General features: G+C 40.4%; 1 protein-coding gene and 1 long non-coding RNA gene across 2 annotated transcripts; both read right to left on the bottom strand.

Annotated features, from left to right (window-relative positions):
- Positions 1-198: 198 nt before the first annotated feature.
- On the bottom strand, positions 199-1800 carry LOC139575213 (uncharacterized). The gene is made up of 3 exons (XR_011674917.1): positions 1722-1800; positions 664-696; positions 199-504 (listed from the first exon to the last, which is right to left on the bottom strand). It is a non-coding gene; the product is annotated as an uncharacterized lncRNA (long non-coding RNA).
- Positions 1801-7810: 6010 nt separating this feature from the next.
- On the bottom strand, positions 7811-21402 carry lrrc74b (leucine rich repeat containing 74B). The gene is made up of 11 exons (XM_071402481.1): positions 21075-21402; positions 20543-20741; positions 18465-18607; positions 17330-17462; positions 16491-16697; positions 10967-11076; positions 10450-10565; positions 10096-10174; positions 9761-9856; positions 9509-9625; positions 7811-9314 (listed from the first exon to the last, which is right to left on the bottom strand). The coding sequence occupies exons 1-10, from the start codon at positions 21234-21236 to the stop codon at positions 9509-9511; spliced, it is 1362 nt and encodes a 453-aa protein (XP_071258582.1). The 5' UTR covers positions 21237-21402; the 3' UTR covers positions 7811-9314.
- Positions 21403-21856: the final 454 nt, after the last annotated feature.

Here is a 21856-nt window from a genome sequence, read left to right as displayed (position 1 = left end):
ATGAGAACTCGTTCTCAACTAGCCTACCTGGTTAACTAAAGGTGAAATAAAAAAATAAAAAATGATGAGGAAAGAACCCATCCCTCCATCAGCAAGAAAGAGTTTTTGGGCTCGTCTCTGGACTGGTCTTTATAAGCTGAAGAGATGAACTAATGACATACAGAGATATTAGTACACATGGATAAGGATGAACATATCTGTCAGTAGTTTTGATAACTTAATGTCATGATAAAGCACAGCATCTTTTCTTATTTTTTATGTGAATGATGTGAGAAAATGTGAGTCCATTGCTTCATCAACCATCTACAGTAAATAAGAAAAGTAGTCCAGCTATGTGCACAATCTTTTCTTTTCAATTGATTTGATATATTATATACATTGCCACTACCATCATCAGCCTGCCTACTCACCCCACAGATGATGAACTTCATACAGGTCTCCTACCTGTGAGAAGAACCCTCCAACTGCCTCGTCATTCTCCTGTCTATATTTGATCGCCCGTGCCTTAGCAAGATTATTAATAAATACAGTTAATATTGGACAAATTTGACATTCTAGTGAAACATTTACTGGTTAGGTATTGTGTACATAAATTACATGCATTTTGATAAACTGCACCTGTATTTCAAACAAAGAGTAGTTGAGGTCTCATCAAAGTCTTACCAGTGATTCCCTCATTCGAATCATTGTTCCAGGCTGAAATAGAGACACACAACAATGACATCATTAGAGATGATGATACTAAAGTATGAAGACAGACAGAGATTTTTTACTTCATAACCACCTGTGGCCTTTACACACTGATTGCAACAGCATCAGATTCACACACCATACTCATTGACAGTCAGGCTCTGCAATCCAAACACACAGTACTGTAAACAATGGAGTGTGAGGCAGGCCTACATATGCATTACATACACAGTTAAGTCAGACCTGTGGGTTTTGTTTGAAGATAGATGTTTATCTTCTTGGGTATGTTCTCTATGACCATAGATTGTATATGTCTCTGGGTCTATAAGACCAGGCAGTGTTTTCTGTAAAAAAGCATTGTCCTACTGGCCGAAGTGGCAACTTTGGTCGACTAATTCCTAAATCTCAAACATTATGTAACTCTTTGAAGGAGTATCTGGAGTTCCAGAAGGAGAGGAATAAAATGCTTATAGACTAGACATAACATAGTAAATGAAAATACAGAACAGTCAAATTAGGGGAAAGGGGGCACCTAGTCAGTTGTCCAACTGAATGTATTCAAATGAAATGTGTTTTCGGCATTTAACTCAACCCCTCTAGTATGATATGTTAAGTTTGGTATGGTTACATAAGAAAGAAGGTTACTGATCGTATAACACGAACGTCTAGCAACCCAAAAGTTCTGTGATCGATACTCATCACGGACAACTTTAGCAATTTAGCTAATTAGCAACTACTTGCTACTTTTGAGCTATTCTGAAACTACTTAGCATGTTAGCTAACCCTTTCCCTAACCGTAACCTTAACCGCCAGCCTAAGTAATGTTAACCACCTAGCCATCTAACTTAGCTAACATTAAGCCACAACAAATTGGAATTCGTAACATATCATATGTATTGCAAATTCGTAACATATTGAACGAATTGCAATTTGTAACATATCAGGCAACTTGTAATTCGTAACATATCATACAAATTGTCATTCATAACAGATACGAAATCGATGATGGACATCCACAAATTAATACATACCATACCAAACATAACATATCTAACTAATTTGAGTGTCCCGGATTTGAATTTACTATGGTATGTGTCCAGGTTGTAAAACAATGACAGGATACTCTTACAAAAAGTTAGATTTGATATCACTTGATATGTATTTTGAATGATACATTGTGGTATTGGTTTATATAAATATAAGTATTTGTCCATGTTAAAATATATTTTTGAAACCCCTACTTGATTATTGTTAAATTTGGTTAAGCGTTCAATGCAGGGGAGCCTGCTGAATACCGCATAGGTGCACTGTAACAACAAACCAGCAGGTGTCACTGTTGCATTGGCCAAACTATTTAGACCAAGCTAGACTAGAAAGAAAGTTGAGTGTCATCATTGAACAAGAGATCCGCCTATCGCCACGAAAAGGTATGTGATAACTATTCATATTAGATCAGGGTTAACATAAGATAACTTTCGGTTACATTCAAATAAAACATTGGATAATGTTAAGATTAGGGTTTCATGAGATTTCACTGCCCCGTTTGAAATTGCACTGACACCAGAATTGACTGTTTCTGTCACTACTTACCAGCTTGGTCTTGGTCCCCGTACCAGGTATTCCAGCTCCCCACCACCTCACAGGGATAGTCCTGGTCTAAGTGGAGCTTGCTCTGCACCTCAGCCCTGAGTTCACAGGAAAAGGTCAAAAGACACAATATCCACAGGTAGTGGGATATGTCTGTATCACCCTCTACTGTGAAGTCAAGTCAGTGAAAGATATATGCCTGCAGACACTCAGTCTTGACATTGTGAACTGAGAGAGAAAGGAACAGAATTACAGTCTGAATATTGGTGGGTGGACATTAGGCTATAAAAAAATGATATCACATACTCATCAGCTTCCTCTGTACAGTATTTTATTGGACTAATGTGTTATTGCCTCTGCAATCATTTTAAATGGACTATTTTAGGGTCATCATCTTTCCAACCAAATTTCCCTGGTGTAATTCCAATGTCAAATTGAACAAAGCTACTGACAGACTCTGGTCAGAGCACAAACTAACAAACTACCAAAGATACTTGCAACTGTAGGCCTTTCTGAGACAATCAAAAATCAACAAATAATGGCTCAAAAAGAACAACATGAATGTAAAATGAGAAGTAGAAATGAAAAATACATTTTTTGTCATGTAATTACAAATTTTGCCTTATTTAGCCATGTTGGTGCTGCAATTATTTTCCTGTAGGTCCCTCAGTGAAATATGCATTAAATTAGAATAATAATTTCACTGAGCCGTATGATGAAATGTCACTAAGACAAATTGAATCCAATTCAGTATAATTTGCTGTACAAATTAGGTTATGTTTGACCCTGAATCGCCCCTCAAGAGGAGTGGTTCCCAAACTGTGTGGTGTGCACCTACGGTGGGCGTGGGTGTCCCCCCCCCAATAATGTTTTTTAAATAAAAAATAATATTGTATAAAAAAAAAAATTGGAACTCATTACGGCTTTAAATTACTCTTGAAAGTTGTAATAGTAGAATTGATGTATTTATTTTATTTCACCTTTATTTATTAACCAGGTAGGCCAGTTGAGAACAAGTTCTCATTCACAACTGCGACCTGGCCAAGATAAAGCAAAGCAGTGCGAGAAAAACAACAACACAGAGTAACACATGGGATAAACAAACGTACAGTCAATAACACAATAGAAAAATCTGTATAGAGTGTGTGAAAAATGAAGTAAGGAGGTAAGGCAATAAATAGGCCAATAGTGGCGAAGTAATTACAATTTAGCAATTTACACTGGAGTGATATGTGTAGAGAGGATGTGCAAGTAGAGAATACTGGTGTGCAAAAGAGCAGAAAAACAAAAACAAATATGGGGATGAGGGAGATATTTGGTTGGATGGGCTATTTACAGATGGGCTGTGTACAGCTGCAGCGATCGGTAAGCTGCTCTGACACCTGGCGCTTAAAGTTAGTGAGGAAGATATAAGTCTTCAGCTTCAGTAATTTTTGCAATTAGTTCCAGTCATTGGCAGCAGAGAACTGAAAGGAAAGGCGGCCAAAGAAGGTGTTGGCTTGGGGATGACCAGTGAAATATACCTGCTGGAGTGCGTGCTACGGGTGGGTGTTGCTATGGTGACCAGTGAGCTGAGATAAGGCGAGGCTTTACCTAGCAGACTTGTAGATGACCTGGAGCCAGTGGGTTTGGCGACGAATATGTAGCGAGGACCAGCAAAAGAGCATACAGGTCGCAGTGGTGGGTAGTATATGGGGCTTTGGTGACAAAACGGATGGCACTGTGATAGACTGCATCCAATTTGCTGAGTAGAGTGTTGGAGGCTATTTTGTAAATGACATCGCCGAAGTCAAGGATCGGTAGGATTGTCAGTTTTGCGAGGGTATGTTTGACAGCATGAGTGAAGAAGGCTTTGTTGTGAAATAGGATTTAACTTTGGATTGGAGTTTGTGCACAACATTTGAGAGAAATAATATTTTTGTGCATGTGGAACATTTCTGAGATCTATTATTTCAGCTCATGAAACATGGGACCAACACTTTACATGTTGCATTTCTATTTTTGTTCAGTCTATGTCACGTTCGTCGTAGTGAGGAGACCAAGGTGCAGTGTGATGTGAATACATTCTTCTTTAATAAAACAAAGAACACTTAAACAAACTAACAAAATGAACGTGACGCTATAATAACAGAGTGCTGACATGCAACTACACATAGACAACTACCCACAAAACCTAAATGGAAAATGGCAACCTAAATAGGATCCCCAATCAGAGACAACGATAAACAGCTGCCTCTGATTGGGAACCAATTCAGGCCACCATAAACCTACATTACCTAGACATACAAAATCCCCATAGATAAACAAAAACCCTAGACAAGACAAAAACACACATACCCACCCTCGTCACACCCTGACCTGACCAAAATAATACAGAAAATATAGAAAACTAAGGTCAGGGCGTGACAGTCTAGCTGTTTTACCCCCACCAAAATTACCCCCGCGAAACTACGCTAATCCACTGCACTGCTATTGTACTTGTACTGTACCCTTCTTTCATTCCTTGTACTTAATTATTAGATTCAATATTGCCTACACATTCAATAGACCATTATTTGTTGGACACTGAGCACCCTTATAATTAGGTTACGATTCAAAGTAGATTCAATAATTGGGGTTCTGTTCATAACCTCAAAGTATTTCATTGCACTTTGTAAGATTTAGGTAACATGTAAGTATTTAAAACTTCCAAGTTCCAAGTAAAGTTTCCTTTTACCTTACGACCTGCAACTTGACAGCTAGCCTGCGATCATGGGTCTCAGTCTGGCGTCTTCTGTACAGGGGAGTTTTGTTAACCTTTAAATGCATTGGGCTAAATCAGTGTCAGACAGGGTGATTATTGGTATTGTTAAACAAATCTACTTTGAAACAAAAGTTTACACCTCACACACATTGTTAAATGTTTTTAATAATCTTTATTAATTATAAAATTATGAAAAATATTAATAACATTTCAACCATGAGGCCAAAGAGGGCACATTTGGTCATTGACTGCAGGAAAGGGCTATGAGCCCTGATGCTCGGTCTGATCATGAACACGCATCGCTTGCGCACATGACAGAATTCATACCTTGGTTTTTGTGGTGAATGTGAATAAAAAAGCAAAACGGTTTTGATCATGGTTTTCATACACATACCTTGTCCATAATGAAGAGGCCTATGGGATATTCATTGAAGAGGTAAGGGAGCAGGGTGGTAAATGTGATCTACATAACATACCAATACCAGTTGACATACCTGTGTATGCCTCCTCATCTGAATTCATGCAGACACAGACACAAAAGTGAGCAGTTCAGTCATCTGCACGCAATACAGCTAGCCTTAACATATTGTTATAGCCTGCATATTCTTACCTCTTTGTTGACTGATATCCATTGAATTGTGTTCATTTTCTGTTTTTGAAAGATTGGCACAAATATGAAAAGATAGATGGTATCATCATCATAAAACAATATCAATTTAGATCATATAAGGGACACAACTTACCTTAAATTGAGGAGACCTTTACATTTTTCAGTTAAGTGCCTGCACCTGCTGTCCTCTCAAATTGAAATGTTTCATTTGGGCAGTTAGGTTCCTGCAAGAACCCCCACCAACTAAGGAGGTTCCTCAGTGAACCCCACCTCCTTTTCAGAGCTAAGGTTCTTAGAAGAATCCTTGTTGAACCCCAAATTACGAGAATGTACCTGTTTGACATGAAATTAGGCTATAGGCTGCTATACAGTATACAGTACATACGTAGATTTAAACAAGTCAAAGGATGTCCCATGGGAGCTTCCTACACTGGTTTGTACTTAGGTAAATGGGAAAATGACTTCATTTGGATCCTTCAAAAAAAACTGTTCTTTGACTGGATTATATGGTGGGGATGCAATATTGATGATGTTTGCCTGTTCTGGTCTTGCTCAGAAGATTAACTTACTTCCTTCCACCAATACCTTAACAGCATTAACCCTAACATCAAACTAACTATGTAGTACAGCAAGGATAACATTCATTTTCTGGCCCTTGACATCAGTAAAAATGACAACGGTTGTTTACACACAATCTTTAGGAAGCCTACAGATGGCAGACAGCTTTCACCCCAAAAGGCTAAAAGAGAACATTCCATAAGGCCAATTCCAAAGAGTCTGCAGAATTTGCGATCAGGAAACAGACTACAGTGTCAAATCTGCTGAATTGGAGAATCGCTTCTTGAACTGGGGTTACAGCGCTCAGGTCCTGAAAGATGCAGGTATAAGGGCCGGACGACTTGACAGACATAACTTGTTGCGAAGGGGAGTGCCTCGTGATGCACCAGAGAGAGTGTACTTCGTTACATAATATAGCACTGAAGCAGAGAACATTATAATAATCATAAAAAATAATTGGGGAATCATCCAAAGTGATACGCTACTATGCAAAGTCTTCCCAGAGCCACCAGTCATACGCTTTAAGAGATGTCCTACCCTAAATGACAAATTAGTCCACAGCTACCTTCCTGGTGACTCTCAAAAAAACTTGGCTTGACCACAAACCCAGGTGCTCTTTTAAATGCAACCAGTGCAACCATTGCATAAATATTGCACAGAAAAAGTATTTTGTTGACAAAACTTCTAAAATGGAGTATCAACTCAAGCATTTCATTAACTGCAAAACCACTCATGTCATCTACAGATTGGAATGTCCACAGTGTAAGGTATTCTACATTGGACGGACAAAGAGATGCCTTCAAGACCGCTTAGCGGAACAGAAGTAGGCCATACGGGTAGGCAACAAAGACTAACCTATGCCAAGGTACTACAAGTCCTTACACCATGGCGACCCTGCCTCCCTACAAGCTATGGGTATTGATCATGTTCCGGCCTCAATTAGAAAAGGGGGCCGTCTTAAACAGCGAGACCAAAGGGAACGTTTTGGGATTTAAAAACTACAGGCCACTAATTACCCTGGTTTAAATTAAGATATTGATTTCTCACCTTTCTTGTAGGGTCTTGAGAGGCCCCTTTGCTGTCATCTAGTGGACATATTGCTCTATTGCCCTCAGGTATGTTTAGACTGCGGCGGTCAATATTTGCTGTGATCTAGTGTACTATGAAATTGATGGCTCTCCTATTGTTACCACTTTGCCCAGTCATATTCAAGGTTAGAACTACTTTTATAGGGGATGATGCTTCTAGCGTTGATTTGTATTTTGATAACATATCTACAGTAATTCACTTTTTTATATGTATAGTATTGCTTACTAGGTGTTGTCCAATGAATTCTGTAATCACTCCGTCTTCAAATCAGGGTTGATTGGAAAAAGCTGTTCAAAAGAGGACATTGACGAAGGCCATGCAGCCGAAATGCATCTGAGTTTTCAATCTTTGTTTCCATTGAACATGCCATACAAATAAAGGCATTTTAATTAACTGTATGAAGAGAGCCTTGGTCTTCCTTTCTTTTTGACATACGTAGATTTGTTGGCCAATTGCTCCACCCACCGTGTACTCTTCAAGTAGCCCAAATTCCATGTCAGTGACGGGCTGCTAAGTTAAAACCAGGACTCGAATTGACGGGGTATGAGAGGGTATGCCATAGGCCTACCTTTTATTAAAGAAAATGCAAAAAGCACAGGCACATTGTTAGCTTAAGATTTTGCAAAAATGTTATAAAAAGATCAATAACAGTGCTTTGGTCGGCAATGCTTTATGCTAGAAACAAGCTGAAAAATACACCGGAAAAACATGAATCCAATGCATATGGGGGATATCATTGTTTAATTTCTTTGACATTCAGAGACTGAGCTACAATCTTCTATAGCCGAGGAGACAGAACATGGTTGCTTGGGAAGTAATCTAATTCTGTCACTATCAATTGATTAAGCTATTTACATTCTGTACAATAGAAGATGTTTAAACTCAGACAGCTTTTAGAAAACATTTGTTACCTCTGTTGAGTTAAGCCAAGGAAGAAGAGTCGCCAGCAGTTAAAGCTTACATTTTTTTCTGTGTCGGTAGGCCTACTGTCTGGGGTGGAAAGGTAGACCTAACTTTTGAAACTACCATCCTCAGATTCCTTATGACATTTCTAATTTCATTATTTGCAAACAGGGAGAGTTTCGTTGAAAATAAGACACACTGATTTGGCATTGGAGGAATATGATAAGATGAACACATAGGCCTAGGTCTCTGGCCATTCGTAGCCTGTAATCAGGCATTTGTGTGGTATCAAAAAATATTTTGCTAATATGTAAAATTATGCAGAATTGCATGACATTTTTATAAACGGCTATTTTTTCTCTCGGACCTGGAAATACGATGATAGATTAATTCAATACTTTTTCCACCCCTACTGTTGTCCATAGTGGTCTGTGAACCCGCAATCTTCTGGCCCCCAAGCCATGCGTTGCCATGTAATGCTTACAGGACTAAGAACAGTTTCTAAAACGGCATAAGGCTCTGGTCTGTCCAGGAAGTGAGGTAAGGATGTTCTTTGCTATCCACATTATGTTTTCATTATTCTTTTGGGTATAGGGGAGGGTCACTTGTTATTTTTCAAGCGTCCAGGGAGGGTTTAGGTAAAATAAACTTAGCTGAAGGGATGGCCATCCATTTTCATTTCAGAGAGGTCCGATTTTCTCTATCTAATTACAAATAACATTCACACCCTAATTGGAGTGCTCAGGATTATGTTTACTATATAAAGTCTACCCCTGAGTCCAGGTTGAAAATATGAGTGTGATGGTCTGGTGGGTAGGCACTATTATCTGTACACATTGTCCAACATAGACCATATAGGAATGTACACAGTACAGATAGGATGTGAAAGCAATATATAATTTATACAGATCATGATGTTCCCAAAAATGAATACCCATTTCCACAAGCACTAAGATGTAAAGTACAAGTACTGTAGTTCTTCAATACAATTGACAAGTTGTCTTGGTGCTGTAGGTGAGAAAGGTTGTCAATGCATTGTGCATTCAATTCACCTAGATTTCATAAACATCTGATATTCCAGATACTTTGCTGTCTTGAAGAAAATATCTCCTCTTGATGGGTCAAACCAGGCCACTAAGGAAATTAAAAACAAAATTGTATTAGTCTAACAACTTATTAACTTGTTTCATTCAGACTCCCTTCATGGTTGGTGATTCTCTTTAATAGAACAAACCATTGTAATGTTTCACTGCTTTGCTTTGCAAAAACAATATAGACTTTGGGTCGTTGCTCGGTAATGCAAAGTAATCAAATGGAAAACCTCTCACTTAGGCCTTTGGTTTTCTGAATGTGTCGATTCTTCCTCCATGTTTGACTCGGATGTTTGGGAATATGTCTGTTAAGGCAACGTACAAATCCTCAAAGTCCTGATTCACTGTTATGTCCTAGAGGTTATAGTGTACAGAGACACAGAGACACACATTATCAGGTGAGTGGCTTTGCATCAATAGGTAGGTGGTGTGTTGTGAAAGGGTCATTCATCCAAGTGAAAATAACACAAGTGAAAATCCATGACCTACAGAAAAGTCCAGGCACTCCATAGCTGATTCTGGGTTTCCCTGGATTGCTTTCAGGACTCCGTAACAACCGGCAGTCTGTATAGGATTCCTCCCCATCTGACCAAAGGCAGGTCAATTAACATAGAATCACAAAAGATAACACTGGCAGATATTAATAGACATAGTATCAAATATCATTTTTTTGTCTTTCTACGACTTTGTTTTTGTGGCTGCTTCTTGGGTGTTTATCTTGAAAAATATAGTGATGAGCCATTTTATCCCACTTTTACCAATTTCTCCCTCACGCATATTCCCCACTGCTTTCCATACTACAGCCAATCTCTTTTCTGACTTACATTGAGTTTTTTTATTGTCTTGTTTACTTTCAGGCCCATGGTGAAGCGGATCGCACCTTCAGGGGGTATTCGATTGTTACTGTGGGAGATATAAAAAAACAATAAGTGTTGGGGGTGTGAGGCAAGCAATATAAAACTGTTGCCTTTCAAAGGACGTCTTTACATTTTGATATGATAGCAGTTATCTTGTAGAAAGTTTTGCAAGCAAATTTCAACAGGTAGTCATCCGTCTAAATAAAAAGCTTTACGCCATACCCTGCTGCCTATATTAGGACCATCTGTTTAATAACTTTTAATGTTAAATGAGAAAAGTGTATAATCATAACAAGCAAATACAGGCAAAAACCTTTGTACCTTATATTGAGGTCCTCTAGAGTGTTGTTGTCTTTGAGAGCCTCTCCTAAAGCTACGGCTCCATCCTTACCCAGGCCGTTGTAAGACAGATCCAGTGTTCTGAGGAATATGTTGGCCTGGGACATTACAAGTGAATGGTATTATTACAAACCATTCTACAGTACTCCGGAACAGAATATCTGATTAAACTGAGCTCATTTAGAGTTTCATGAAATCATTTGAACAAGATCAGATACTGTAGATGTTATCTCGGCAACCCAGAACCAAAATCTAGCGCCAGAGCTTGTACGTCTGTCCACAAGAGATTAATAGATGAAAAGCAAAGTTTTATCAAATATCATACTGTATAAATGGGTTGAATTGATCTATTATAAAGGTTATTACGTCTTGTGTTAGCCTCAGGCATTCACAAAGTGAGGACTAGGCATATTACTGCAAAGCCGCCTGAAATCAACAGATACCTATCTATGTACTAGACCTAGATTTCATAACATGTACGCTATGTTATATGATTTACCCCAAGGCCTTTAGCCAAAGCCACCGCTCCTTTCCCGCGTATACAGTTCCAGGCCAGACTCAATGATTTCAGCCCTGTGTTCTCAGCGATAGCATGTCCCAGGACCTGACCTGATGAGAGAAAAATAAGCTGTGTCTCAATAGTCTTAAGTGGCCTCCTCAATGGCCTCCTCAGTTTTATGTGTCCCACTTGTCTCCTCTTCTTGTCACCTGGAAGCAATATGGTGGATCCCTACCACTACCAGGATTTTGCTTTCACCTGTCCACCTTTCTTTTCTGTCAGTGTATATGAAGGAAAGGAGAGAAGGAGAGGATTGCCACTTTAAACGGAGATGAACCCCAAGAGAGTGGATTATCCTCATTGAGGAGTAATGCATTTCTATCACAATGATCATATCTCCTTTCAACACATATAATTAATTCACTGTTATAGACAGTGATGGCTCTCTATTTACTTAATTTTGCTCTGTGGAAAGGCAATAACAGTCAAGAAAAACGAATAAAATGTCAGTATATCTTCAATGACACTGTTAATCATCATGGGTCAATATTCAAGACGGGTGTTCCTATGACAACAATCACAAAGTATGAGAAAATGATATATAATTTATTAAATCAGTGATGGGGAGAGTACTAAGTGTCTGATATGAGTGTATGATTCAAAACTAATACACACTGATCCTTTTAGAAGAGACAGTGAAGATAATACGAACACACACACTACCCCCTCCACCCACACTTGGAAGACACTTCCCATGTGGAAAAAACATTATAGGTATATTTCTCAAGAATTAGAATTATACTAAAATGGTATTTGAATTAGAATTCCTGTATTTTCTTTACATAAAAAGTGTATTTATAATGTATTTCAAGTATTCTTTTGTAACTACACTTCCACTTATTAACCACATCAGCTATTGTAATTAGTCATGTAAAGGTTACCTTGATTGAAGCAGTTGTGGCCATAGCTACAAATTAGTGATGGGTCTTTCGCGAATGGCTGAGCCAACTCACTCATAGTCACACACTTAGCAGCCGAGGAGAGAGAGGATGGACACTTGTAAAAACAACAGCTATAAAATTAGTCAAAAGCACAGTAGCATTTGGATGCATTTTAATAATGTAGACAATGTTAGAGCACAGTGTAGAATTTGCCGAAACAAAATCTCATATAAAGACGGTTCTACGCACAGCCTACACCGGCGAACTGTGCACCCAACTGTGAAGCTAACTGTAGCGGAGCTTCGAGAAACTAGCGGGCCTCCTAGTGATAGTGGTGGAGCCAGCACCTCCACACGTGGAGAAGTATCCACTCAGTCAAGTAGGCCTACTCCGCGACCCACAGTAACGCAGTCTTCTATGGACCAGTTTATGCCAAAACAAGGCCAAATTGATATTGCATTGGCTAAAATGATTGCCACCGATTTCCAATCATTTTCGGTTGTGGAGGTTGTGGAGGTTTAAGAAATTATAGCAATAGTCTAAATCCAATGTACACAATTTCAAGCAGGAAAACCCTTTCAAAATCACTTATTCCACAACTATACGAGAGCACACAGGCTTCAGTGCGGGAAAGAGTCCAAAAAGCTACTGCAGTTTGCCTTACCACTGACTGCTGGACATCAAGGGTAACCACTTCTTACATGTTGGTTACATGTCACTTCATTAAAGATTTTTCGATGTCTAGCTGTCTTCTGGACTGCTTTGTGTTCAGCGACAGACACCTCAGAGAACTTGGCAGAGGAACTGTTGAGAGTGGCCAGAGAATGGCAAGTAGATGGAAAAGTGGTCTGTTGTATTAGCGACAATGCAGCTAACATAACCAAAGCCATGACAATTTAAATGGACCCATCATCCATCTCTTGCCAACACAATCAACCTGATTGTAAGAGATGCTCTGAAGGTGATGAAGCCTACTGTGGACAAAGTGAAAGCAGCTCTGGAATAATTCCACAGGAGCACAGTAGGTGCTGAAAAACTAAAGTCTACACAACGCCGATGGGGATGCCTGAGCTGAGGCCTAAACAAGACTGCACTACAAGGTGGAATTCAACAATTGTATATGTTTAAGTGGTTTCTTGAGTCAAAGGATGCCATCATCTCTACCCTGACCATTGTCAATGCACCTGTTGATGCTCTGACCCAAGAGGAATGGGAGGTGGTGGAGGAGGTGTGCAGAGTCCTGGAACCCTTTGAGCAGGTCACTGTGGAGATCAGTGGAGAGAGGTACAGTAAGCAGTTCATCATTATTTAATCCAGTATTATATATGTATATGAGCAGTAGATGAGAATGTAGTATCAGTAGACAAAACATGAACCTGAACTAATAAGTTAATGTTCTCTCTTTTCAGCTTTGTGACAGCCTCAAAAATGATACTCCTGTGTAAGGATCTGCAGCGAATCACAGCCAGCCGCTAGAGAGAAGCAAATGTAACCACAGGACATGTGACAGAGCACAAGTATTCAACTCCCTGAGTCAATACATGTTAGAAACACCTTTGGCAGCGGGTCTTGTGAGTCTTCTTGGGTAGGTCTCTACGAGCTTTATACACCTGAATTGTGCCATATTAGCCCTTTATTATTTTCATAATTCTTCAATCTCTGTAAAATGTTGGTGCTCATGGCTACACAGCAATTTTCTAGTCTTGCAATAGATGTTCAATCAGATTTAAGTCAAAACTGTAAGTTGGCCACTCAGGAACATTCACTGTCTTCTTGGTGAGTGTAGATTGTGTTCTGAGTTATTGTCCTACTGAAAGGTGACTTCCTCTCCCAGTGTCTGTTGTAAAGCAGACGGAAGCAGGTTTTCCTCTAGGATTTCTCCTGCTCTTAGCTCAACCCGTTTCTTTGCCAAAGTATTTGCCAATGTCAAGCATACCCATACCATGATGCAGCCACCACCATGCTTTAAAATAAGGCGGTAGTTACTCAGTGATGTAACTGATGTAACTAAAAGCTTTGCATTTAGGCTTTTGCAATATTACTTTAGTGCCTTGTTACATACAATATGTATGTTTTGGAATATTTTTATTCTATATATTTGTATTCTTCTTTTCACTCTGTCATTTAAGTTATTCATTGTGGAGTCATTACAATGTTGTTGATTCATCCTCAGTTTTCTCCCATCACAGCCATTGAACTCTGTAACTGTTTTACAATCACCAATGGCGTGGTAACATCCCTGAGCAGTTTCATTCCTGTGCTGCAGCTCAATTCAGAAGATCCTACTGTCTTTGATGTGTCTTGGTCGTTTAATACATAATCCCCAGCATAATTATTAACTTGACCTTATAAAAGAGATATTCAATGTCTGATTTGATATTGTTACCGATCTACCAATCACTGCCCTTTTTATGAAGCTTTCGAAAGGCTCCCTGGTCTTTGTAGTTGAATATGTGCTTGAAATTCAATACTTGACTGAGAGACCTTACAGATGTTGTATGTATGGGGAACAGAGGAAGGGTTAGTCATGAAAAAATCCTGTCAATCCCTATTATTTCACACAGAGTCCATGTAACATATTCTGTGATTTGTTAAGCCAAATTCGACTCCTGCAGTAATTTAGGCTTGCCTAAACAAAGGAGCTGAATACTTATGCAATGAATATATTTTAGTTATTTAATTTCTATTAATCTTATTTTTTATTATTTTACTTACACTTTGACATTGCAGAGTATATTGAGTTCGTTGTTGACAAAAAAATGACAGTTAAATCAATTTTAACGCCACTTTGTAACGCAGTAAAATGTGAAGGAATCCAAGGGGTATGAATGCTTTTGCAAGGCACTGTCTACTGAGTGTACTTGATCACTCACAGAGTTTCATTTAAAAAACATCAATGCTTCAACTTAAAAACAGTGTGTATTTTCAAAGTGTATTTTCAATTATTATAATAAATTACAATTAAAGTGTTTGAAATTTAAGTACAGTTTTAATGAGTGTGTTTAAGTTTAATGTATATTTATAGTGCACTAAAAGACAAAAAAAAAAATATGAATATAAAGTACACATTTAATAATTATATTGTATGTATAGGATATTTCCGATATACTAGAAAAATACATCTCGTATTTGAAGTATATTATTATAATTTTTTGTATTGTAAAAAAGTATATATTAACATATATTCAATTTCTCAGGCCTTGTCTGAAGCCCCACAGTCTGGTTTGTCATTTACTCTGCGTCAGGTAAAGGTTTTTGTTACAAATCTCATCCACGACCACATCCTAATTGAGTGGGCTCATAATGAAGGAGATGTCTTGACCTTTGAATGCCACAATCTGCTACAAAATATGTGTCTGTGTCTAGCCGCTCTGCATCAATATGTCACCACCAGTGTGTGTCTGTGTGTATGTGTATCTGTGTGTTTCATAAACACACTGGCTGCAGTCTTTTCAGTTGTCTGGAACAGATTTCAGTTGTCTGGAACTGTTTTCTACGCCCCACTGGGTAGCGATAAACTGATACATGTGAGCGATTGATAAGGGCATTTAGAGCTTGAAATTGAAGTGATTCACTTTTGTTGGGAGTTATAGTGGATTACATGAATTAGTTTATCTAACATGCAAGTGCTGTGAAATATACCAGAGGTGACTGTAGAGTGGAGGTTGTTATCCAGTATTCTTTAGAAAAATAACTGTAATTTCTCTGAGACCCTCAATAAAATTAACTTCTTGAATGGAAAAAAAATCCTCATCCAAGACGTCATGTTGTTTAGGGCCTATATTGGAATTTGTTATGCTCTTTCAAAGTGTCTCAAAACAGCCCAACTTTATGTCTCAAGATGTCTCGAGACATTTTAAGACGAAGGTTATGGCTGGGTATGCTTTTTACAACATCTGTTGGGTGTTCCTCAAAGCTCTGATCTCAGACCATTACTGCTCTAATTATAATCATAAACTGCGTGGTTCGAGCCCTGAATACTGATTGGCTGACAACCATTGTATATCAGAACGTATATCACAGGTATGACAAAACATTTACTTTTACTGCTCTAATTACGTTGGTAACCAATTTATAATAGCAATAGGCACCTCGGGGGTTTGTGGTTTATGGCCAATATACCACACCCCCTCGTACCTTATTGCTTAAATGCACAATTCCTCTCCAATTACCACCTCACCCAATCCAAGACACAACTATTAAATGCTGTGCCTCCCATGGTGTTGTGGCTGAGGCGGGTACCCTACCCAAACTCTTTCCCTCTCTGTCACCTCTTCATGCCCAGGGTATCCAACCTCTAATGTAATGTACTGTTTGTTGAAGCTTAAGTCCAGGGTTTGGGTTAGATAGACACACTACTACAACCCTACTGTACCTGCTGTGTCTCCCATCATGTTGTGGCTAAGGTCTCCAACACACACACACACACACACACACACACACACACACACACACACACACACACACACACACACACACACACACACACACACACACACACACAACACACACACACACACACACACACACACACACACACACACACACACACACACACACACACACACACACACACACCCTACCTGCTGCATCTCCTATGGTGTTGTGACTGAGGTCTAGGGTCTCCAGCTTGGTGTTGGAGGTCAGGGTCTGGGCCAGGTGTTGTGCGGCCCGGTCAGCCAGCTCGTTCCCGGACATGCTGAGTGAGACCAGTGTGGTGTTCTCCAGCAGCATACTGGACAGGGTCTGGGCACCACACTCCCCCAGCCTGTTTTCCCCCAAGTCCACTTCTGAGAAGGAGACACACAGGTCACAGAGAGGTCTGAGGTCATACAGGGTTAGAGTAGAGCAGAAGGTTGAGCTGTTAGTTGTTGTTTGTGAGTATCTGTCCTATCCTCTTATATGGTATAGGTTGTCATTCATGTATTCATCCTGTTGTAATGTCTGCCTGCCACATTATAAAGATTATTCAATTGATTTGTATTTGTTGAAACCAATTTGTTCTCTCATCAAAGCTACAATGTTTAAAATCTAATGTAATCGAATGAGTCATCTGCCATCTTTGTTCAGGTGAGATACAATCTTAAAGCATCACATTCCACTTTCGTTGGCAGCAGTTAACCTATTATTCTAATAGCAGTGTCATTAAGGCATTGTGAATGGCATTTATTAGTTCTGAATTAGAACCATTGGAATTGTGGTTGTGGATTTAATGACACACTCAGCGGTGAAACAATTTCTCCCTTGGATCATGAACTGTGTACGGAGCTTGCTGCTAGCTAGACACTGACTGAATGTTAAATAGGTCCCTAGGTGTCGAGGCACGACAAGGATGGCAGTGAGTGAGGTCGGCGTGCGGATGGGTGTGGGTGGCACCGCCGCCTTCTTGAGTCCCCTGGAGGTTGGTTGGTGGAGTGCCCACCTGTGATGTAACAGTTCTCCTTTAACATCTCGGCCATGGCAGCCCCGCCAGTCCCTTCCATGCAATTATCCCTGAGGTTCAGCTTCAGGAGGGAAGTGTTGGTTACCAAGGAAACCGCCAGTGCTTTGGTGCCCTACAGAACACATTTCACACAAAGACTATTTAGTTTGTTTCTCTCTCTCTTTTCTCTTTTTCTCTCTCTTTCGTCTCCTGTTGTTTTCCCCCCCTCTTTTTTAGAAATGGAAATAGGAGGATGTGCTCTCGAGAGCAGGTGTGTGCCTGTATGTGTGGGTTTTTGCCTCTTTTACCAGGTACCTATTATGAAAACACCTCACCCATCTAATGGGTGCCGGAATGACCTTCTTCTTTATTGAAGGACCTCTCATATCCGCTAGGCTTTTGTTGCACAGTTTAATAATAAAAGAGATGCTCCATGGTTTAGACTAATGAAGCAGACAGAGGTCACATGGAGGGAGGCGTGGGTTCAGGGAATGAGACAGTCTAAGAAATTATAGTTTTGCCTGGCTAAAGAGAGAGTACATGGCTGTGCAGATAATATGAAAGATACCTTTTACCTTAGCTTCAGGCTCCAGTCAGCCAGCCGTATCAGTACATTTGGTGTTAAACAGTATCCAGAACATACGATTATCTACTTAGCATTTAGATAACAAGCATATGGCTGGCTACTGTGGTTTTTCAGTGCTGTTTTTAAGTGCACAGCTTTTGCAGAGGCAAGGTAAAGATTCATTTGAATATTCTGTTGTAAAGGCTTCATAATTCTGTCAGGATAATGACACAGCAGAGTTCATAACCGTAGTCCTGACAATTGACTTCAGTTACAGTATGACACAGAACATTATATAGCTAAGCTAGTTGGCTAGTTTTAATCTAGATAATTAGCTAAACCGAATACCGTTTATCTCATCGCTGTGTAGCCAAAAGCCAATCGTCAAAACCTGACCTGTTACAAATTCTGGAACGTGTTATGCCATACATACTGTATATTCATAGTGTTATGTAGCCTTAATGATACAGAGTTAAGTAAAGAGTAACTGAATGAGGGAGCATGAGGGAGAGACCGTGGAAGGGAACATTTTTGCATTATTAAACAGGGCACTGGCCTGGTCAGTCTTACCTGAGGCCCTAGGCCATGGTGCATCATGGTCAGCTCAGTGTTGCCCATGTGTTTCAGGAAATAGGATACAGGGACTACGTTGAACATTCTACACGCCTCCCTGTATCGAGTCTGGCCCGTCGGGTCATACGCCTCCCTCACATCTGCAACAGAACCGAGCAGACACAATACATATACTTTAGCTGGGCTTGAATGAACTTGCCTGACACAATGTCTCAAGTTTTAAGTAGAATAAAAACACACGAGAAGTAGAAGAAGGTAAGAAAGCAACAGGGTCAGTTCCAGGGTCAGTGCCAATACCATATTTATAATGTGAAGGGATACTGGAGTGGTAGGGGAAGATATGTTTAGGGGTAAGGTGGCTAGGCATCAGGAGAAGGAGATGGAGATGTGTTGATGGAAGTTGGGCATTGTGTCTTAATGACGCAGAATTCAATTCACCGGCAACAAGGAAAGCAGCCTCCAGAGGCAAGGTTTTCTGCTTGTTTATAGCCTCGTACAGTTCATTAAGTACTACCTTGTTGTTTTTCTTGTCCTGAGGTGGAATATTTACAGCAGTCACGATAACAGCTGAAAACTCTCTCAGGAGGTAGAAGGGTATTCCAAGACGGGTTAACAATGGGTCAAGACTTAGAGACGCTAGAGTCAGCACAACATTTGCTGTTGATGAAGCGGCATACCCCTCCCCCTCTCGGTTTCCCTGAATCCAATATCCTCTGCTCGGTGAATGGAGAATCCATCAAACTGGATTGCCTTGGGGGGTATCTTGTCCGAAAGCCATGCTTCAGAATGGCAGAGAGTCCCGTTGAAAGCAAATCTGCGATCGGAGGTCATCCATCTTATTATCAAGAAACTGGAAATTGGCCAATAGAATGGAGGGAAGAGGTGGGCGGTTTTCCCTTCACCTTAATCTCCCCAGGGTTCTCCCTCTCCTGTCTCTTTTTTGCTGACGTTTCCTCTTGAATTACACAAAGAGCCCAGGGCAGACGAGTTGAAGTGGACGTTGAAGCCAGAATAGAGGTTAGTTACGTGATGTTCAAAAGTTATTTTCGAGCATATTAAATGATAACGGATGCATTCCGTGCAAAATAAATAAAGATAAACGCCAAAATAGTTGGGTCAGAGCTCACAAGACGGCAGCCATACAGTACGGCGCCATCTTGAAAATGGAACCATTAGAACAGTCCCAACACAGCAAACTCCGTCCACTGAGCACTTCAGACAAACTAAAGCAAACGCTCAAAGTATTTGAAAGATTTCAAATAGTATTTGAACCCAGATCTAAACCAGCCATACGTTTCTCCAACAGAGCCGCTCACTGTCAAAACATTGAGTTAAAGGACTTGGCATCTCTACATATGCCTCTGAGACATTCTAAGCTGTCAATGTGACTTTGGTCGTTAAAGTCCCTTGCGGTTGATTTCACCACGTCTGGGGACTGGGTAGTAGGTTCTAGCTCATTCATGTAACAGATGGCCTTCACTTATGGTGAAAGAGGCCTTACTACAAAGCCTAGATGAAGTCATTAAGATGCAGAACAGGAATATATGTTTGTGCAGGAGTGTGTGTAGGTGTTTGTTTCTGCCATCCCTTCAACTGATCAGTAGGAAAAGCGAAGAGGGGGAGGGGAAGTGAGAGATGGAAAGAGAGAGAGAGATTTATTGGGACAGTTGCTCATGTTCAAAGCATGATCTAAATATGATCAAATGATCACAGTGGGGCTTCAGAAATAAGATGAGGTTTATTTTCTATGAAAGAGTGAGAGAGAATATGAAATTGGAAATGATGTCTTCCCAGAAAGAGAGAGCAAGAGAGAGAGAGAGAGAGAGAGAGAGAGAGGGAGGGATACAAACAGAAAGAGCATGTGAAAGTGTGATGATCTATCAGAGATGAAAAGATTAATGTTAAACACATGACTCATCAGTTAGCCATTTCTCTTCCCCCGAGACGAGTGGCAAACCACACGCACGCTCTGCCCCTTAGCTCTCGTACACCCTTTATCTGAACTTGTGATTTACCCACCTTTCTCTCGTTCTCTCTTTTATTAAGAACTCGCAGCGCTACGATGTGCTACCTACCTCCCAGCTCCAAGTCTGTGTCATAGTCCTCATCTGAAGCTGTGATGACACATTCCTTCCCCCTCTCCTGTGTGTCTCCATCGCCACCTCCACTGACCTCTTCTTCCTCCTCTTCCCCCTCATCCTCCTTTCTCTCACCCCTGACTGACACCTCCCCCTCAGGGCTAGAGTGGCGGCCGGACCCTGACCGGGTCACTGTCTGCAGCATGGAGTGGGAGAGAATGTGGCTGAGGCTCAAAGAATTGACACTCTGATCATACTGTAGCAGCTGGTTTTAGAATAATAGTGGAGACATCCCTATATTAGAGATGTACTGTAAGTACAGGGCTGCATAACTCAAACTCTTGAGAGCTGTAGTACGCTGGTATTTATTCATGCCTTTTAATCAGAGGCGAATCAAGAAAACCAGTAGGTCTGTGGATATTGACAAAAGTAAAAGACAAGTGACGAAAAAAACATTTTCCAGTGACACACTACCAAATCTATATCCTCCAACTATTATCTCTCAAGTCAGATCCACCTGCTCATTTACCTGTCTGTCAACACTTCCCCTACTGAAAGCCTTCCTGGGTCTGCTGGGTGGTCGGCTCCCTATCCCACCCAGCTGCGCTTTCTCGCTCTCCGTCTCCGCGTCATCATCCTCCAGCACAGACGGCAGCAGGGACTCTTTGGCCAACTTCTTCCCAACGACCATGGTTCCAACACAATGGACTTGGCTTGTCTTCCACCCAATATATTTTGTTGCCTGTAAGCTTTCACAAGTAGTTTTGCTAGTTTGAACGTGCCGATGTAAATCTTACAATGTGTTAGAAATCAGTGCAGTGAACTTTTTGGCTGCTGCCCCAACATATCTTGCTCAGTAGGAGGGTCAACCTAGTAAAAACTATTGACTGGCAAGCTATTCAGCTAATTAGGAAGTTGTGGGCTTTTCACTCTGGCTCACACCCACCAATCCACAGGAGGCTGAGGACACAGGGGCTGATTTAATGTTTGACTAATTTACTTTGTTGTTAGGTTACCATGGTGCTGGATTGTATCTCTAGCTGAGTGCCACTGCCTACACTTTGCATCTCGGTGCCCGTATTGTACCAGAGTCCCTACCCTGTTGTGAAGGCTTTGAGAATGACAACAAGAGCAGGAAGCACACAGAGCTGGCTAGATTGCAGTACTTATAAATCAGTTCAATACAGCAAAGGCACAGGACATGGATTGTACACAATAGATCTCCTATACATACTTCATCTTTGAAACTGCCTGAGCGCAGGCGACTCTCAACCACAATCCAAGCTGACCTTAAAGTCCACTATCCACATC

Source organism: Salvelinus alpinus, chromosome 5, assembly GCF_045679555.1.
Source record: "Salvelinus alpinus chromosome 5, SLU_Salpinus.1, whole genome shotgun sequence".
In the NCBI taxonomy this organism is placed as follows: Eukaryota; Metazoa; Chordata; class Actinopteri; order Salmoniformes; family Salmonidae; genus Salvelinus; species Salvelinus alpinus.
This window is presented reverse-complemented; position numbering and strand designations above follow the sequence as displayed.

Coding starts and splice junctions, on each gene's coding strand:
- lrrc74b (XM_071402481.1), bottom strand. CDS start 21,236: ATGGTCGTTGGGAAGAAGTTGGCCAAAGAGTCCCTGCTGCCGTCTGTG. Junction 17,463..18,464: donor ACCATGGCCTAGGGCCTCAG/GTAAGACTGACC, acceptor TGTGTTCTGTAG/GGCACCAAAGCACTGGCGGT. Junction 16,698..17,329: donor GGAGAACTGTTACATCACAG/GTGGGCACTCCA, acceptor TCTCCTTCTCAG/AAGTGGACTTGGGGGAAAAC.